At 37.6% G+C, this 21,475-nt stretch overlaps 1 protein-coding gene across 3 annotated transcripts in view; it reads left to right on the top strand.

Annotated features, from left to right (window-relative positions):
- Window positions 1–19,734, top strand: part of LOC122550706 (cullin-5) — a 74,507-nt gene extending 54,773 nt beyond the window's left edge. For all 3 annotated transcript variants that reach the window (XM_087988150.1, XM_043691842.2, XM_087988149.1), the window contains 6 exons: window positions 1,163–1,286; window positions 1,533–1,708; window positions 5,728–5,889; window positions 10,118–10,236; window positions 12,623–12,746; window positions 14,870–19,734. In XM_087988150.1, coding sequence (XP_087844276.1) covers window positions 1,163–1,286; window positions 1,533–1,708; window positions 5,728–5,889; window positions 10,118–10,236; window positions 12,623–12,746; window positions 14,870–15,064 — 900 coding nt within the window. In that variant the 3' untranslated portion in view covers window positions 15,065–19,734. The remainder of the gene's footprint in view (window positions 1–1,162; window positions 1,287–1,532; window positions 1,709–5,727; window positions 5,890–10,117; window positions 10,237–12,622; window positions 12,747–14,869) is intronic.
- Window positions 19,735–21,475: the final 1,741 nt, after the last annotated feature.

Raw genomic sequence — 21,475 nt, forward strand, 5'->3', positions numbered from 1 at the left:
TTTTTATGAAGTTTAGGATATAATGTGCTTTGTTAAATCCTAACTCCTGTCATCTTTAATGATTTATGCACATATAAATTCAGGTTCCTTTGTGTTCACCTACACCCTTTAGAATTGCCCTTTATTCTATCCCATTTTCTATTTTTCCTTGTGCTTCCTCATATCAGTCTTTTTCTGTCCATTCATCAACTTATCAATGTTCTTTGTATTTTTACACTCTCCTCACCGTTTACATTGTTTCCAAGTTCTGTATTATTTGCAAACTTAGAAGTTGTCCCATTCCTACCAGGATCTAGATCATTAATGTCTATCAGGAAAACCAAAAGTCCCAAAATCAACTCCTGGGGCACTCAACTACAAATCTTCCTCCAACCAAAAAAATCCATTAATTATTGCTCTTTATTTCCCTCAACCAATGTTGTAAGCATTTTACTACTGTCTTATAGATTTTCAGTCGCGAGGCTATTGAATGATATTGTGTTGACTGGCTTTGGAAGTCCGTGTATACCACATAAATAACTTTACCCCTTCTCAATTATCTGTTGTTGCCTCTTCAAGATCTCCAGAAGGAGTTAAACATCTTAATCCATTAGGAAATCTATGTTAACTCTTCCTAGTGAACCAACACTTTTCCTTATTAATTCTTTCCCAACAAATTGTTTCAAAAAGGTACCCATCACTGGAGTTAAACTGGCTGGTCTGTAATGCTTCGCTTATCCTTACAGTCTTTTTGAGCAAAATATGTCATAATGTTTAAAGTGATGCACATCTATTGTGTATGTGCCTTGATGGATTTTAGGTGATGGGGTCTGTCCAATGGTATTTTGGCTCTGGCTCACGCTTTGGCTCTTCACAGACATGGAGCTTACCACTCTGGCAAGTGTTTTTTCGAACTGGTGGTGTCATTGATCTTAAATGGAGAATTCAATTATGGAAAGAAATGATTTATACATTCTGTGAAACGTGAAACTCCCAAATTGAGGATATGTTTTGTATATTGAATCATACTTTCGGATTTACATGTTTTAAAACTGGTTCAGTAGATTGACACATTTATTTTGACTAGTAAAGTGCATGTGTCTTTTTTCACTGTATTTGTTAGCATTGTGTATTTTATAAAATAGAACTTCTTTTTAAAAAAAAACATAATTGTGTGTTTTAGGAAGTAGGTATGCCTGCTGACTATGTGAACAAGTTGGCCAGAATGTTCCAGGACATAAAAGTGTCTGAAGACTTGAACCAGGTCTTCAAAGAAATGCACAAAAACAATAAATTGGCCTTACCAGGTATTTTCTTTAAACTTTGTGGAAGAGCATTCTTTTGAATACTGTGTCACTAGTATTCAAACTAAGAAGTTAATGTGGCTTTATTTTGAGGCTTAACATGTTTAAAGAGGATGATTGTGTCTTTGCAGATTAAATTTAACATAGAATCAAAAATCTGTTACTCCTAGAAATGAAATTCTAATAGAGTATGAGAGATGCTTATTAGAAAGGCTATCCAACTAAATTATAACTGTTAATGCCATTTAGCGGATTCTGTGAATATCAAGATTTTGAATGCTGGTGCCTGGTCACGAAGTTCAGAGAAAGTATTTGTTTCGCTGCCAACTGAACTAGAAGACCTCATCCCTGAGGTGGAAGAATTCTACAAAAAAAACCACAGTGGTAGAAAGCTGCACTGGCATCACCTCATGTCTAATGGAATTGTAAGTAAAAGAATGCTATTGATCTTAATGTGTGACCATTAGATGATGACTAGCTTAGACAGCTTTTGTTTAATTTGCTAAACCTAACCTCCATATTGACAAAAAATGTCAGTCAGCAAGTGATGTTATTTACATTCTGGTAATAAGTTAAATGAATAAGCAATCTTGTGAACAGCTTTATAAAATTGCCAGCCCACACTTGGCATGAAATTGAATTAATCTTATGTTTTAATTAGTGCAATGCTGTTGTTAGTTTTAAGCTTTTTGGTAAAACTTATTTGTCTTGAATAGATGTAAATAAAATATATTTAAGAGCAAGTTTCCTAGTGAGCTTAGTCAAAGTGAGAGAAGTTATGTTTGTATTGCAGAGTTCTTTGATTCCAACTCCTTTACATTTTGATCATATGTCAGAGCTGGTTGCTAGATTGTTAGTCAGTGGCTGCTACTGGGAGTGCTGAGAGCGTGTTTGTTGGCAAGATTAGGTTTTGTTGTGTTCCCCCAAGACTCCCAATGTTGAAGTGTCTGCCAGAAATATTTGAGGTACTGGAGGGCAGCTAGCAGTGATAAAATTGTATTGAAACCTGGTGAAGCCACCAAACAGGACTACTTGGTGTCAGGCAGCATAAGTAGAAAGTGACAGAGCTAAGCAATCCCACAGCCAACGGACTAGATCTAAGGTCTGTAGTCCTGCCGCATTCAGTCATGAATGGTCATGGACAGTTTAAAAAAAACCTCACAGGTGGAGGAGGAGGAGGCACCACAAATATCCTATCTTCAGTGATGGAGGAGCCCAAACCAAGACTGCAAAGAATAAAGCTGAAGCATTTACAGCAATCTTCAGCCAGAAGTGCCGAGTGGATGATCCATCTCTGCCTCCTGCAGTGGCCCCAGCATCACAGATGCCAGTCTTCAAACAATTTGATTCACACCACATGAAACCAAGAAATGGGGTTAGAGACACTACAAAGGCTATGAGCCTGACAGCATTCTGACCTGGTAATAACTGAACACTTATGCTCGAGCTTTCCACTTCCCTAGTCAAGCTCTTCCAGTATACTTATAATGTTAGCATCTACATAACAATGTGGACATTTGCGTGGGTCTATCCTGTATACAAAAAGGAGGACATATCCAATCTGACCAATTCCTACTATGTCAGTTTACTCTCAGTCACCAGCAAAGTGATGGAAGGTGTCATCAACAGTGCTATCAAGCAGCACTCACTCAACAGTAACCTGCTCACATGCACAGTTTGGGCTCTGCCTTGATTACAGCCTTGGTTCAAACATGGGCAAAAGTACTGAATTTCAGAGGTGAGGTGAGAGTGGCAAGCCTTGACATCGAGGAGCCTGAGCAAAACTGAAATCAATGGGTATCCGGGGGCAAACTCTCCACTGGTAGGAGTCATACCTGGCACATAGGATGATGGTTGTGGTTGTTAAAGGTCAGTCATATTGGCTCCAGGAAATCTCTACAGGAGTTCCTCAGGATGGTGTACTTGTAGTGACCATCTTCAGCTGCTTCATCAACGACGTCCCGTCCATCATAAGGTCAAAAGTGGACATGTTTGCTGATGATGGCAAAATGTTCAGCCCCATTAGTGACTTTTCAGATACTGAAGCAGTCTATAGAATCAGGCAGCATGGAAACAGATCCTTTGGTCCAACCAGTCATAATCCCAAACTAAACTGGTCCCACCTACCTACTCCTGGCTCATATCCCTCCAAACCTTTCCTATTCATGTATCTATCTAAATGTCTTTTAAATCTTGTAATTGTGCTCATATCCTCAGGAAGATCACTCCACATGCGAACCACACTCTGTTTAAAAAAAAGTCTTATTTTGTCTTTTTAAATCTCACTCTTCTCACCTTAAAAACGTGCCCTCGAGTCTTGAAATCTTAGGGAAATCAAAACTACCTTTAACTCTATTTATGCCTCTCATTATTTTACAAACTTCTATCAGATCGCCTCTCAGCTTCCTACGGTCCAATGAAAAAATGTCCCAGTGTATCCAGTCTTTTTTTATAACTCAAACCTTCTTAATTGTCTACAATACCACCAACTTTGGTGTCATCTGCAAACTTATTAATCGTGCCTTCTAGATTCTCATCCAAATCATAAATGCCAAACAAAGCAGTACCCAGACCGATTCTTGTGGAACACCACTGGTCACATGCCTCCAGTCCTAAAAGCAACCCTCCACCATTACTCTCCGTCTTCTGCTATTAAGCCAATTATATATCCAATTGGCAAACTCACCTTAAATCCTATGTGACGTAACTTTAATTAGTCTACCATGCGGAACCTTGTCAAAGGCCTTACTCAAATCTAAATAAACAATGTCTACTGCTATGCCGTCATCAATCTTTTCGGTAACTTTCGCAAAAACTCAATCGAGTTTGTGAGACACAATTTTCCTCACACAAAACCATGCTGACTATCCTTAATCAATTTTTGCTTCTCTAAATGTCCACAAATTCTATCTTTTGTAATCACCTGCAACAATTTACCCACAACGGAAGTCAGACTCACAGAACCTACGCTTTCTCCTTACAAGGTTGCTCGTTTCTTAAGCAAAGGTACAACATTACCCACCCTCCAGTGATCCGGCCCCTCACCCCTAGTTATAGGTGATGCCAATATTTCTGCAAGGGATCTCATAATTTCCTCTCTTACTTCCCACAATGTTCTGGAATGCATTAAATCTGGTCCTGGAGACTTATCCACCTTTATATTTTCTCAGATCTCCTGAACTTTCTCTTCTGTAATGTGAACTGTTTTTAAAACAAAGTTTATTTCTCTGACTTCTCTAGACTCCATTTTTCTCCACAGTAAAAACTGACGACGTTTTCATTCAATATCTCTCCAATCTCGTCGGGTTTTCAAATGCAACATGATCTGGACAGTATCCAGGTTTGGGCTGACATGTGGCAAGTCACAATCACGCCACACAATGACCACCTCCAGTAGGAGATAATGTAACCACTGCCCCTTGACATTCAATGGTGTTAATGTCACTGAATTCCCCACTGTGAACATCCTAGGGTTATCATTGACCAGAAACTGAACTGGACTTGCCATAAAAATACAGTGACTACAAAAGCAGGTCATAAACAAGGATTACTGATGCAAGTAACTCACTGTCTGACTGTCCAAAGCCTGACCACCATCCATAAGTCAGGACTCTGATGGAATACTCCCCACTTGGCTGGATGGATGGAGCTCCAACAATACTCAACAAGGTTGACACCATCCAGGATAGAACAGCCCACTTGATTAACTCTGCATCCACTTCCTCACCGCTAATGATCAGCAACAGCAGTGTGTGCCATCTGCAAGGTGCATTGTGGAAATTCACCAGAGATCCTTAGACAGCACCTTGTCAAAACTCATGACCACTACCATCTAGAAGAACAAGAGCAGCAGATATATGGGAACACCACCATCTTCAAGTTCCCCTCCAAGCCACTTCCCATCCTGACTTTGAAATATATTGCCATCCCCTCATGGTCCCAGAGTCAAAATCATAAAAGTCCCTCCCTAATGGTGTTGTGAGCATCTTAAGAAGGCAGCTTAGCCAGCCAATGATGCCCATGTCCCATGACTAAATTGAAGGAATATTGTACCTGATGCAATCGAAAGAGTCAAACAGGAAAGACTGGACAAAACAACCTCTAGGAGTTTTCCAGTGAACCTTTACTATTTTGACATTTTGTACAAATTTTATCTGTTGTTCATATTTAATCAGAGTGCAGATGATTAGTGTTGTAATAGTCTAGTTGGTTATTGTTGATTGTAAACCAGTAATGTCATGAAATTTTCCTAGGAAGCTAAGTTTGCATGCAAGATTTTTAATAATTACGAAAATTGTTCAATATCATGCAACTCGTCTTTATTATTACCATTTCAATTTAATTTATCTTGTTTATAATCAGAATAGCTGGAATACGCAGTCTTTTTTGCTGATGTATAATGGAATAATTTCCACATCTTCACACCTCCCCCTCCCCTAAACAGATAACATTTAAAAATGAAGTTGGCCAGTATGATTTGGAGGTTACCACATTTCAGCTGGCAGTACTGTTTGCCTGGAACCAAAGACCAAGAGAAAAGATTAGTTTTGAAAATCTAAAATTAGCAACTGAATTACCAGATGCAGAACTTCGGAGGACATTATGGGTAAGTTATTTGCCTTCACAATTACTTTCTCCTGCACTTCTTTCTTCTCTATATCATTGATTCCTTTTACATTTAAAGGTGCAGGTAATGTAGAAGTTTGATGACAACAATGACTTAGATTTCTGTAAAATGTTATTTCATGCTTTAAAAATGTTATATAAATGTGAGTGGGAAAACATGAGGATAATGAAGGTGATCATATACTTTAGAGCTTAGCTTAGATGAAGGATTTTAAAAGAGGATAAGGGGATGTTTTATGGTGAAAATTCCAAAGAATGGGACCTAAATAGTTAAAATGAAACCACCAAAAAGCACAGAAAAGGGATGGTTGACTGAGGTGGGTACAGAGAGGAGAGACTCTACGCAAGAGAATGTGGTCAAAGGATTGGGGATTTGGACCTTTAGGGCTCACAAATGTTACAGATCTAGGGGAAAAAATTAATTGTGGGAGAGCCAAACTCATTAGGTTGAGAACGGACCTTTGCCAAATAGATTGCCAGGCAAAATTGTAATGAAATAAAGGGATACCCTTTAAAGAGTGGATGGTACCGGTAAAGTCAAGGTGCTTTGACAAGAGCTGGAAAGATAGGTCCAACAAATTCAGGGCTCCTTAAATGACAAAAAAAACTTGGACAGGAGAATGGAGCAGTAAAATGATATGTATGACAATGAGACTAAGTATTCAGACAGAAGTGAAAAAACAACAAATCAGAAGAAAGGAGAGACTGATGGCTCACATAAAGGGGAATTCAAAAGTCATCTATATGCATATAAATAGTAGAAAGGAGGTTTGCGAACAGCTGGAGATCTAGAAGGTGATTTTGTTGTGCATCTCAGCTATGACCCTCTCCTACAAGCATAATACATTAAATTGTTTGATACCAAGGAAGAAGATAGTGTAGTTGATACAGTGGTTGCAGTAAAAATGAAGAGGAAGCATTAGAAAAGCTGGTTGAACTTGAAGATGATAAGTCACCAGGATTGAACGAGATTCATCCAAGGACATTGAAGAAAGTAAGGGTGGAAATAGCAAAGGAATTGGCCATAATCTTTCTATCCTCCTGGTGCCAGAGGATTGGAGAATTGCAGATGTTATATCCTGTTGTAAAGAAAGAGTGTAAAGTCAGGAACCACAAGTCATCCAGCTGCTGGTACTGGGAAAGGTTTTAGAAACATTTGGGGGCAAGATTAACAGTAATTTGGATAAATACAGATTAATTAAAGAAAATCAGCAAAGCGTTATTGAAGGAAAGTTTAACTAAATTATGTGAGTATTTTGCTAAGGTGATAAAAGTTAATTAGTTTGAAGATAACATAGTTAACAGGTAGCACATGGAATTTAATGCAGATAAGTATGAAATTGTTTATTTTGTTAGGAAGAATGAGGCAATATAAAAAAAAATGTACAATTCATGCAGAAATGCTACGCGATTTGAGTATTTCTGAAGCAGAGAACCTGGAATTATGCGAAAAAATTACTGAAGGTAGTAGGTCAGGTTAAGAAAGCAGTTGCTAAAGCAGATGGGATTCTGGGATTTATAAATGAGGGAATAAAATGCAAAAGAAAGGAAGCTATGATAAATTTGTATGAAACATTGGTTCAACCCCACTTGAACAATATTGTTCAATTCTGGGGATTTTGCTTCAGAGAGATTGTGAAGGATGCAATAAAAGTTTGCATGAATGGCTCAAGAGATGAGGAAGCTCAATTATGTTGATAGACTAAAAAGCTAGGACTATGCCTTTTGGAGTAGAGAAGGTTGAGAAGAGATTTGATGATATTCAAAATTATGAGTATGTGTACAAAGTAGAATCATAGCGATGCAGAGCACAGAAACAGACCCTTCAGTCCAACTCATCCATGCCAACTAGATATCCTAACCTAATCTAGTCCCATTTGCCAGCACTTAGTCCATATCCCTCTAAACCCTTTCTATTCATATACCCATCCAGATCCCTTTTAAATGCTGTAATTATACCTGCCTCCACCACTTCCTCTGGCAACTCATTCCATACGCGCACCACCCTCTGCATGAAAGAGTTGCCCCTTGGGTCCCTTTTAAATCTTTCTCCTCTCACTCTAAACCTATGCCCTCTAGTTCTGGACTCCCTCACCCTAGGGAAAAGACTTTGTCTATTTATCCTATCCATGCTCCTCATGATTTTATAAACCTCTATAAGTCACCCCTTAGTCTCCGACACACCAGGAAAAAAAGCCCCAGCCTATTCAGTCTCTCCCTATAGCTGAAATCCACCAACTGTGGATTTTTCTGAACCCTTTCAAGTTTAACAACATCCTTCTGATAGGAGGGAAACCGTAATTACACATACTATTCCAAAAGTGGCCAAGCCAATATCCTGTACTGCCGCAACATGACCTCCCAACTCCTAAACTCAATACTCTGACCAATAAAGGAAAGCATACCAAAGGCTGCCTTCACTATCCTATTTAGGTGTTACTTTACTTTCAAGGAACTATGAACCTCTTTGTTCTGCAACACTCCCCAGGGCCTTATCATTAAGTGTATAAATCCTGCCCTGATTTGCCTTTCCAAATGAGTGATTTTGCTGTTAATAAAGATAGTATTATTTGAGCTATCCTTCTTACTAGCTGCATGTATTGTTAGAAAACTGTAAACTTGTATTTTTTTGGACTGCAGTTCTGATGAAAGGTCATTAACCTGAGTTGTTAATTTTATTTCTGTCTCTGCAGATGCTGCCTGCTCTGCTGAGAATTGTTCCAGCATTTTCTCTTTTTTTTTTCCAGATTTCCGGTTTTCATATTTTGCTTTTATTTCGAGCTCTATTCCTTTTCCTAGCTAATGATTGCCCCTCAATGACAGCATTTATAAGCATGAAGTCATCATCTGTGATTGTTTATTTTAACCAACTTGTGTGAAATTGGTATGGCACACCTCGGGAGTAGTTGTGACTTGAACCTGGACCTCCTGGCCCAGAGGAACCTGTATGCCACTCAATCTCATATCCATCTATTAGTTGGTGACAACTAGTTCAACCTCTCCACTGCCTACTTTGACATTGCTGCTAATGCTGATGTCTGGTTGTTTTACATAATTATAGATAGATAGTGCAGAACTTTTTGAGTTCTTTCTAACCAAAATCATCCTGGAACTCTGTTAGCTACGATGTCAAAGTAGGCAATGGAGAGGTTGAGGCAATTTTCATTAGAGAGAAGAAAGGTTGAGAGGTGACTTAATTGAGACATATAAGATAATCAGAGGGTTAGATAGGGTAGATAGTGAGAGCCTTTTTCCTCAGATGGTGATGGATGGCACGAAGGGACATAGCTTTAAATTGAGATATGATAGATATAGGACAGATGTCAAAGGTAGTATCTTTACTCAGAGCAGTAAAGGCGTGGAGTGCCATGTCTGCAACAGTAGTAAACTCACCAACTTTAAGAGCATTTAAAAGGTCGTTGGATAGACACACGGTTGAAAAAGGAATAGTGTAGGTTAGATGGGCTTCAGATTGGTTCCACAGGTTGGCACTACATCGAGGGCCGAAAGGACTGTACTGCGTTATAATTTTCTATGTTCTATGTAACTCTGGGCCCTAATCCCCCAAATGACCACCTACCTAACACTGTCAACTCATATTGTTCTAATTCATACACAACTCAGCTTTACTGTCCAATAATAAGCCTTGCTTCTCTGTTAATTATGTTTTCCCAATCCCAATGCATTGAATTTAAAAAGTAAAATGAAATGGAAAATCTTCATATGCTAGATATATGAAATAAGGATGGAAGGTGTTGAAAATGTGCAACAGAATAATTTAGCATTTGTCAAGAGAAAATATAAGTTTGGATACGTCATATACCTAAGCCTCCCTTCTGTCTTCACAAGTGCTGAGTGATTGCAGTTTTCTTTCTGCATTCTGTTTTATATTGAAATCAAAGTCTGTGCCTTGCCCATCCTACCACTATTTTTCCTAGTTCCAGTGTCTTCTAATTGGTGTATCTTCCATCTCTTCACCTTCAGTACTTTTAAATATCTTGTTTCCATGCTTTGGAACTCTCTGCTTAAAACTCTCCCCAGTTATAGAAGCCTCTATTTAATAGTCAGATCCTTGACCATGCTGTTCCTACAGGTTTTTAACCTCTATGGAACTAGGTGCTAACCACATGCAAGGTTCTTTTTGTCATCTTATCCAATAAATGAAATTGAGACCATTAATTTTGCTATTTCTGTTTTTGTTCCAAAAGTCACTTGTAGCTTTTCCAAAATTGAAACGTCAGGTTTTACTCCATGAACCTCAGGTCAGCTCACCCAAAGACTTTACAGAAGGCACTCTTTTCTCAGTCAACCAGGACTTTTCTTTAATGTAAGTATTAAAAGAAGTTTATCAAATTTGTTTATTTTTAGAAATTAGGTTGGTAATTTCCTTTAATTTCAATTTTCTAAGCAGCTTTTTTTCCCATTGTATCCTGCTATCTGATTTCTCATTCAGCCTCTTAGAGCTATCAGAAATGGAGTACTGAAGTTTTTTTTTGCATCCGCAATGAGATAATATATAAAATTATTAATCATTTGAGACTTCAAAGATTGTAAACAGAAAAGCCAATGCAGAACACAGGCTGTAATGTCCTTTCAGGTAAAAGGATGTTAGTTCAACTTTATGAATGTGTGAAAATTAAAGTGGCTTCTAGGGAACTAACTTCGTGATTTTAGCCATATGCTATTTGTATTTTTATCTTGGAAGAGAACAAGAGGAAAAGAAAATTTTAGAAACAATTTAAACAGATTAGTTCGGGATGTTTATTCAACGATATTCAACAGACATGGGACATATTTAAAGGCAATAAATGGTCGTCTTGCCAGCAATGCTCACATCCCATGAACTAATAAACTAAAAATGCAGAATGCTAGTACATTTGTGCTGAGGCTAAGTATACAATTCATTAGCATCCTGAAGTGAAATCAAAAGGTGACTTTGAATATCGTTTCGGAAGGAAGTTGAAGTGATTCCCTAAAATAAATATGGAAGTATGTTAAAAGGGAAGGTAAAGGTCAACTTGGTAAATAGCATACCTGCAGATGCAAATTACCAATGGTAAGAAATTATTCAGCCTCTAAACACAAGGGCTGTCAGAACAGTGAGGGCTGTTAAAGTTATTTATGTGTCACTGAACAAAGAGTTTTCTATCTATTGCTCAGTCTGAACTCTATTCCCAGCTGTCCTGCGACAATCAGTGCCCAGTTAAGCTGCCGGAGTCCTTCAAATGTTGCCTCGTTGATTACTATAAGCATTTTGAGGAAAAACTAATAACTTGTCTGGTTTTCATGTATAGTGTGATTACATGGTAGTGTTGCTATGCCTCAAGGTCAACACATTTTATACCTGCAAGCCTGGCAAAGAATCTCAATAAGCGCAACTATGTTGACAAAATATGTGCTATTTCTTTCTTTCATTTCCATTAGGCCAACCACTAACTGTGAGCATGCAGTCCTGCTCAAAAGGAACTTGCAAAGCATTTGTTAGACTTGTTTAAGAGTAATATGCAGCTTAGTGGAGGTGTATACAAAAGGATTAATCTATGTGATAGCTGTGAATATATAGATTGCCCAAGATGCACATAAGTGATCTTAAAGAGTCAGTTTTATAACCGCATGGAAAAGACCCTTTGGCCTATTGTGTACATGCTACTCGACAAGCATCTATCTATTCAGGGCTCATGCCCGAAACGTTGATTCTCCTGCTCCTTGGATGCTGCCTGACCTGCTGCGCTTTTCCAGCAACGCATTTTCAGCTCTGATCTCCAGCATCTGCAGCCCTCACTTTCTCCTAGAACATATTTGATGCATTAAAGCAATGAAAAAGCCAAGCCAAACAAATCTTGTGTTACTCAAAGTTAAGGAATTCATTGAAATTCACTCACTCAAAATATAAAACTTTTTCAAATATAAATCTGCAATACACGTGCAAACAGAAGAAAGTGTAGTGTGTGAAGGTGGAACTAAAAGTACAGTTTTCTTGGATATACTTGTGTGAGCCATTTTGAGATTCCACATTTTAGGATCTCTTTACAGTTATGTTTTATTTTCTTACGGCTAATCACTTTTGCAAAACTTACCATACCACTTGCTCTTATGTTCTGTAACACATTCTTTTCCCCAATGTTACTGGATTTTCCTGACTTATGCAGCAAAAAAAACCGAAAGCTTATAATCATGGCTCCTCACAGGAAGGAGGTTTCAGTGTCTATGGCCGTTGGCCCCCACAAGAGCTAATCCATTTTTTTTAACAAAGTTTCAGTTGTCTACTGTCAAGAATTCCCCTGTTGTCATTTGATATAGGTAGGAGGGTTTCCGTTTTCTTCTTTGCAAAATGAGTTTTAGATTTAAGTTTGTATTTCAGCAATACTTCTGGTAAAGAAGTCTCATTCCCAGAGACTTTGAAGGTCACATGGTGAGCTACATATTCTGGATGTGAATTTCAATGTTTAGGTAATATCTTTGTATTAACCTTTTCAAAGTGTGATAGACAGTTTTATTCATGTTATTTTGATAGTCCTTTGTTAATTCCTTTTGAGCTTGTCTAGCTTCAAAGCTAGTAATTTTGGCACCCATTTTAAAGTGTCTCAGCTCACTTTTTACCTGTTCCCTTTCAAACCTGAGTCCAAGGCTTTCCAATTACTTTGAGATTTAAAAATGAGTAGATTGTATTTTATATCATGACAATATTCAATAGCATCATGCAATCCTTCTAGCAAGAACAGCAAAGTTCAGAAGAGGGGAAAAATTAATTTAATTGGAAGATTACAGCTAACTACAGAAAGAATGAGAGAAGAAGAAAATGAAGGAATAGTCCAGCTGAGAATATTACGCACACAGGTATAGTTTAAATTATATAAATATGAGCTTTCCAAAATTAATATTTGTTGTGATTAACATTTTAAATTTGTTAACATTAGAATGTTGAAATGTATAGGATAATTTTATGCCTTTACATTTGGAGTAGATGGCTTTGTCCAGTAGCAGTATACAATGGACCTGATTTTACAATGAGTAGCAATGTGAGATTGCATTTCTAACAGAAGATTCTGATCAGGGATCTGTCAGAAATGAAAAGTCTTTCTTACATTCTGACAGTTCTTTTGTAGAGCAGAACTGTCAGAGGAAGGAAAACCAATGCCCCTTTTCACAAATCAGTTGCTGTCTAATAATAAGTACATAAGGGAAATGAGAGGTTAGGGTGGAGGAAGAGTAAGCAGTTAGGCTCCAAGGTTGGTAAAGGGGGTCAGCTCCCAGGCTGAATGAAGTGGCAATGGCTCCACTAGGGTAAAGGAGAAGTGGGGACCCATTTGCCATTCCCTGTAAACTTTCGAGCTGCTGCGCAGATGTCCAGTAGCTTCCAGAAATGGAAACTGTGCATCAGCATGCCAATCAGTTTGGGTGGAGATTTCCATTGGCTGCACAGATTAGGGAGAACGTTGGTGGGTTGGGGTCACATAGTGTCAGGAGCTGATGAGATGGTCAATCAGGTCCCAGAGGTGTCAGGTTAGGATCTAAAGGGTGTAAGTGGCCTGGGGAGGTTTAGTTGGGGGAAATTTTGTTTTGGGTGAATTGAGAAAAATGGCTGTAACATTTTTGGTGGTTGAATAACTTAGCAGTATTCTCTTTTTCAGGGTTCAAATATAAAGGATAATAATTTGAGCAAGTCTTAGAACTGCCTGTTCCATAGGGTACAGTGCCAGGAAGGTGGGGGTTGACAGATTTACGTACTAGCCAATCAAGTACATAAAAGCTACTATCCCATGCTATCTCCATAATCCTTGATGTTGTTTGTCACCACAACCCTATCAATTTCTGTCTTGAATATGTTCAATGATGGAGCTTTCACAGTTTTCTGTAATAAAGAATTCCTAAGATTCACCACTGTCTGAGCAAAGTGATTCCTCCTCTTCTGTCTTAAATAGCCTGCCCCTTATCCTGAGATTATGTCACTAGTTTTAGATTAACTAACTAGAAGGATCATTTCAGGTTTATGCCCTGTAAAAAGTTAGTATTCTTCAATGATCCCTTATTCTTCCAAATCTGGAGTAAACGGACTTATTCGCCTCAAAGAAAAACAAAATCCTACCACACCAGGGATTAATCTAATGAACCCTGATTGCTTTCCCTCTGTCAAATGTATTCCTCCTTTAGTAAGGAGACCAAAAATCTATGGAAAACTCAGTTAAGGTCTCTCCAAGGCCCTATGTAATTGCAGCAAGACATCTTTACTCCTGTATTCAAATCCACCTGTGATGAAGGCCAGCATATTTGCCTTCCTAATTGCTTGCTGCACCTTTATGCTAACTTTTATTGACTTATAAACAAAGACACCTAGGTCCCTCTGACACTTGCACTTCTCAACCCCTCACCATTTAACAAACATTCTACTTTTTTCATACAAAAGGGAGTAATTTTATACTTGTTTGACTTATATATCATGTTCTAGCATATGCACTTATCTAATTCCTGTTGAAGCCTCCTGGTATCATCCTCTGCTCAAGTTCCCTGCCAGTTTGGCATCATTTCATAAGCATTGGGTTAAGAAGAATACATTAGTTACCAAAAAGCTGTTCTAAAGAAGTGGCACTCCAAGGGACCTCTGCGCTCATTAAATATGAGGGAATGAGCAGCTTCAGAATGTGTCTTGTATATTGAAAAAATTTGCAGTGTAAAGGTAGTCACAATTTTGTTGAAATATCTGGGATATGCAAGTTTCAGAATTTGGCCACTGTCCAATTCTTCAGGGTATTTCTCTTGCTTTAAGTAACAAAATGAGATGTAGATAGAGATTTATTGATAAGGTTTTTTTTTAACTTTTTTGTATCTTTAAAACAATCTTTATTTTGATTCTTAAGGAAGTTGTTAATTTCCACTGTTAAATAGAAGCATAAAATACCTGAAGCTATTCTGTAAATTGATTTGCAGTTTGAAATTTTGATTCCTTTTGTTTACATTTCTAGGAAGCGATCATACAAATCATGAAGATGCGGAAAAAAATCACAAATGCTCAACTGCAGACAGAACTTGTAGAAATACTGAAAAATATGTTTTTGCCACAGAAAAAAATGATCAAAGAACAAATTGAATGGCTGATAGAGCACAAATATATTAGAAGGGATGAGTCGGACATAAACACTTTCATTTATATGGCATAGTGACTGTTTAAGAGAACAATGCCAGAGATGGGAAAGAGTCCTATTTTGGTCTTTGCAGACTTTGAAAGAGGTAGCTGAAGAGTGACTACAATTCAAAGATTTATTCAGTTGCATTATTAAGTCCCTGCCTTACTGTACAACAGATAAATAATATTTACCAGTTTCATCCACTTAGCATTTATCTGCCTTTGTGTAGTTCACTTTTGACAGCATGCTATTTTGTGGGAGTACCGAATTCATCAGAATCTGCTATGCTTTCTTCGGCCCTATTTTCACTTGTTCTGTACCAGAGTTAAATATATTTTTTTTTCCAGACACAATTAAACCAGTGAATATAGGACTTTAAAATTTCATGCACTGGGGGAAATACTTGAGTCATTTTATATTACAAAATGGTGTTAGGAGCAGCAGTTTCACTTTTCTGAAAATACCAGGTGCTGTCATTTAGTACAGACTGGTCTATGATTTTTGTAACCTGTTGCACACTTGAAAGTTTAATATTACTCTGGCTTTGTTGATTCATTATTGGGCTTGGCTAGCATGTTACTGTTAGGAGTTGCCCATATTGAGTAATTCTAATACTATTTTAATTAACTGGTTGCAACCTGTATTCAGAGATTGTGTTTGCTACTCAACCCAGTCATTCAGGCCTGTCATAGTTGGAACCCATTTTTCTCTCCCATCCCGAAGGAGCACCTCAATTTAGAGAAGGTTGCAACAAGCTTTGAGCAGAATATGAAGGATAGAAAAATTATATTTGATAGTTCCTTAAAGGCCTATTGAGTGAAAGAACCATTGATCGTTGTACCAGGCTTTACAGACCATGAAGTACTAGGTTTTGTTAACATCCTGTGCTGTTAGGTTCCCTCAACAATGGTGTCATTTGCTATAATTGGCCTGCCATCTTGCATTTTTCTGAGAGCGCTAAAAATTTAGATCCAAATAACCATTTGTATGAAATTTCTTTGTTTAAGTGATAAAATGGAAAATTACAATACTGTTTTATAGTTCCTTGAACTAAGGAAATGAGACAGGGTTTCGTTCTTGACTTTACCTAGCTATTCCATGTGGAAAAAATACTGTGGTTGATAAGTCAAATTGCCTGCTACAATTTTTCCACACGAAGGTAACTATTTGGGTGAAGAAGAGTGGTGCTGCAAGTTCTTGTGGAACTGTATCCTATCGAGAATTGACGCTTTCAGAAGGAGGAGAGGAAATCTGATGGAAAACCTACAGTCCGTTTTACCTATCGGATATAGTCCAATCAACTGGTGGTTTTATTGGAGATATCTGTAACCTGTCTATACCCTATTTTCTTTGCATATTAGTTCTAGGTGGAAAGTTGGGCAGAAGAGAAGTAGTAACAGAATGAATGTGTATCTGCTTTTGTGATGGAGGCTGTTTGCACATACACAAACAGATACATGCAACTGTCACTGGGATTTATGTGTGTTTCTGAAACAACTGAAAAACTAAGATTGCTTCACTACTGACATTAAGTGATCCAGTACTTCCCACTAGCTTCTATAAAATTGAACTTATCTTTCACAAAATGTTGGCTCCTCTAACTTCAAATATTTTGGCAACAAACCTTGCATGTGTGCATGCCGTACTGAAAAACCTTTTTTTTAAATCTTCAGTGCCCCAGTGAGACTTATCATTCTTATTTGACACTGCAGATCAGTTAACACAGATGGCTAGTTTGCAGTGCAGAGTGATGACAACAAAGCAGGTTCAATTCTCATACCAGCTGAGGTTACCATGAAGATTCTACTTTTCCAACCTTGGACCTCGCCTGAGATATCATTTCCCTCTGGTTAAACTCCCCACCAGTCACATCTGTCTATTGAGAGTGTGACCCTACAGTCCTCTGGAACTATAGCAGCTTTATTTACTACCTGACATTGCTGAAAATTCTGGCCCAACTTTCCTATATGTGGCTCTTATTTTACTGATTTACTCCTATATTGCAATTTTATTCAATTAACTGGAAATATTTGTCATAATTCTAGAGACTTTAATTGGAATTCCATGTGTTGTTGCACTTCATCTTGTCCTTTCTCTTGAGAGGTATGTTTTGTCACATTTAATACTATGGAAAAGGCAAGATAGACTGTAAGGCAAGGGCCTCTCAGATGAGTTAACTGAGGACTTAAATGGATAAATTTAGTGCGGAATGCCCAATGCATTCCAACTGAGGCTATTGCTGATATCAGAAATTTGGGTCAGATGTAATGGGAAGGACAGAGACTGCAGTGTTTGAAGTTGTATCTACTTAATATGGCAATAGGTTGCTTGGAATTCGTGGTACTGTATGTTCTGGGAATTGGGGAAAATTGTCAAATCTCGTTGAGTGAAAATGAATAAATATGTATTCAATGTTAGGCTGTGCACATTTAAATCCCATTCCTTTCAATTACTTTTTTTCCACAAAAGTGCTGCAAATTCAAAGGAGTGCTGACTATGTTCAGCAGTAACCTTTGACTACAACTAGTACTCTTTCAACATATTTTACCAGTCAGCATGTAGTGATGGAAATTCTCAATGACACATTTTGATTCCTAGCTAACTGATAAATTAAAAGACTTGGCCAAAATGCACATTTTAAATGTCATTTAAAATTAAGTTCTCGTCGTCCAGTATCTTAGTGAAATTATCCAATGAGTAGCACGGAAATATAGACTATGAAAGCGCAAGATTCAGTTACTGGATAATGATGAGTTAGCTAACCTCAGTCAGGATAACAGTAGACATAGCTCCCCTAAACTGAGCGGGATATAAACCAGGATTCCTGCTCAAGACTGTTATCTGGTTACTCCTGAAAGTATGCATTAATTAGACAACATGTAGCATCTGACCTCAGCATGGTGCCAACTGTAGTTGAACAGCTTGCCATGTGATCAGAAATTCACTGGCTCAGTTCAGATGTGAATGATAGGCACTTGAGTCAGGCACTAAAGGACAGCTAACATCTATTGAAATACAGCAGCAAGGAGTCAATAACTTTGAGGGTAGCAAAGTGAGGCGGAATAATTATTAGCTAACTTGAAAATTGCTGCAGTTTGTGCAGGGCACTGATTGTACATGTAGCATGCATGCGCAAAAGGGACTTTTGGTGAGTTATTTTCATTTTCTTCCTGCAAAACTTAACCCCTAATATTTATGGGGTGATAAAACTTGAATACCTTGCTTTCAGGTTACAATTTTTTAGTATCTGCACATTCTTTCCATAAAATGGGAGTATTATTTCATTTCAAATGCATTATGTACATCCAGTAATTGAGCATGAGGATCATGAATTCTCAGTTTGAAATATATCCAATCCTTGAATGCACTGAGATGAGCAACAAAAGAAAGAAAAGTATGTATAACTGCAGTGAAGAAGGAAAAACGGATATATAACATTTTTACTGGATTCAGCATTTGGTACTGTTGCTAGATGAGAACTTGGAAAAAAAATTCAAGTGCCGATTCACTTGTTCAATGCCAACCCAAACCAAATGCAGAGAAATCAGTGTCTAGTTCTGAATCTAATCACAATGATCTGGGAAGAGGTCGTGAATAATTATTTTATAAGAAAGCAAACTTAATCTTGATTATGTGACCAGATTATTGTGATTTAATACAGAGTACATTAGTATAAACAAAGCAAATTGCATGCTTTATGAAAACCCCAGAAATGGCATGCACTGTGTATCTGCACACAGTTTCACTTCATTGAATAAAGATGTGTATATGGATCTTGTAACACTGCCTGGTAGAGAAAATATGGGAAATATTAGAATTATTACTATTCAAATGGAATAAGAATCATCTTTTTATATGGAATTAGCCAACAATTTAGAATTGTGAGACTTAATAAATTGTTTTATCAAACTGCAGTCGAATGGTAGTAGATATTAAAAAGTTTAAAGTCTTCCATTTCTGTGTCCACAGAATCGTTAATTTTAATATTCTTTTGAAAGGATCTTAGATCTGCTCTCAGACCTTTCTTTTACTCCCTGCAGCCTCAGTGAGTGTAATTCAACATATTCTCCCCAAATAAAGTTCAAGACAGCTTGTAACTTGTTAATCTAAATCCAAGTTATTCAATAACTAGTCAAAATATTCAAATTTTCAGTGTTTGGATTAATTTATTTGTACTATCCTAGAAACTATCTTTTTAAAATTTAAAAAACTACAATGAAAACTTATAACTAAGTTTTTTCATTATATTGAGAATAAGATTTCTTTACTCATTTTTGCAAATTTATTGTACACAAAATACTCAAGAAACTTGGACTTGCACGGATGATTTTTCATGTGAAGCTGTGTGTTGAGGTCATCAATAAATTGTGAACATTTGTTACCCTAATTATACATAAGCTGTTGCATTTTTACATATCACTGTAAAATGTTGAAAACTTAGCTTTCCTGTAATATACACTAAGTAAAGCCTGGAGTGTTGGGCAAAGTTGAATTGAGAGGTTTTACTTTATCTACAATTAATATTTACAAGTTGAATGTGTGCCACTACATACCAAGGTTATGATGCTGTACAATTTTGAATGGTTGCAGTTTCTACATAGCCTGATCAAACTATTTTGATGTACTACATTATTTTTTGAATTTTTATTTTTTAAGTTGCATAATTTATTTTCCAGCAAAATAAAAGTGCAATATAAAACCTCCATGTGCGTTTTATATAATCAGTTATGTAATTAAGACACTATAGTGCAGTCACAAATTAAAATACTTTCTCTAAATTCTGTTTGATACCGTATCCTTAAAAATCAGATTTTCTATTTTACTTGCAAAACTGCTTTTATTCATTCATGGGAAATGGGTGCCACTGGCAGCATCAACATTTATTGCCCATCCCTAATTGCCCAGAGGCCAGTTAAGAGTCTGCCACATTGCTGTGGATCTGGAATCACATGTAGGTCAAACCAGGTGAGGATGGCAGATTTCCTTCCCAGAAGGATGTTACTGAACCAAATGGGGTTTTACAACAACTAGCAGTGGTCACATGGTTGCCATTTGGCCAACTTTTTATTCCATATCTCCATTCAATTCAAATTTCATCGTCTGCCATGATTGAATTATCTCCAGAGCATCGTTAAAAATGGAAAGTGTTGGAGAAACTCAGCCAGTCGGGCAGCATGCATGGAGAGAAAGAGTTCATGTTTTGAATCCAGTATGACCTCTTTGGAACTGAAGGAGCTTGGAAAATGATAGTTTTTTGGTTGTTGATGAAGGAAGAAGAAAAGCGAGTACAACAGATGGTGAGAATGTCTCGAGCAAATGACAAGGGAAATGCTAACAGTAGTAGACGGATTTGGTTGTTAATGATAGGTGTGATCAGTAAAAAGGAGGCCAGCTTTGCTGAAACAAATGTGACAAAACAGTGATGGTAAGGTTTGTAATCAAAATAGGTCACAGTGTTCATGCATTGATGATGTTGACCTCAACATTGAGTTTTGAAGGCTCTAAAGTCTGAAGTAGAAGATGTATTTTTCTTCATACAGGCCAGGGATGGAGAAGTTAGTTTGAGAGCAAGATGGTATATTGAAATGGAAAATATCTTCAGCCATTCTTATGGATAGAGTGGACAACAAAATGGTCATCCAGTCTGTGTTTGGTCTCACCAATATAGAGGGAGCTGCACTGTGAGCAGTGAATACAATAGATTTAAAAGAAGTACTTATAAACTGTTGCTACACCTGGATGGTGTTTGGGGTCTTGATAGTGAAGGGGGATGAAGTGAAAGGGAAATTTTGCATTGCATGGGGATAGAATGTGAGGAAGTGTTAAAACAAATGGAGAAGTGAACACGGGTGTAACCGAGGGAAAGGTCTGATTGCTGACATGGGAGGAGAAGTTATTTTTTGTGAAGGCACTCTATTGAAGGTGACAGCAATGCTGGAGGCTGGTGCTTTAGGAGGTGAGGGCAGCAGGAATCCTGTCATTGTTCTGGGAGGAAGGGAAAAGGGTGAGTGCAGAAATGTGGGAATTGACACAGACATGGCTGAAGATTTTGTCAATCACAGTGGGAATAAGTCCTCTATTGAGGGAGGCGGAAATAAGATGTTAGAAGCAGCACTGTGACAGGTGGCATCATTAGAACATAAGTAGCAGAGACACTGAGAATGGAATGGAGCTCTCACAGGAAGCAGGATATGAAGTGTATTCAAGGTTGCTTCTCAAAGTTGTCTTATCTCATTTGATGACATCTTAAACCTTTTCTCTTAAGGTGATATGGAATGAAAGCCCCAATAGCACTCAGTTTCTGACTCCTTTCTTGATCCTTCCTCCTTGCCTCTGACTCCATCCTCTGATCTAATACCACCTCTTGTCATGTATGCTGACTTTTCACTCTCCTTACTCAGCAAAGGACTCTGTTTTGTCCCTTTATGCCCCAATGAATTTTGT

The sequence above is a fragment of the Chiloscyllium plagiosum genome, unplaced genomic scaffold (assembly GCF_037043375.1).
Source record: "Chiloscyllium plagiosum isolate Xiang-an unplaced genomic scaffold, Cpla_swu_hap1 HiC_scaffold_6, whole genome shotgun sequence".
Taxonomy (NCBI): Eukaryota; Metazoa; Chordata; class Chondrichthyes; order Orectolobiformes; family Hemiscylliidae; genus Chiloscyllium; species Chiloscyllium plagiosum.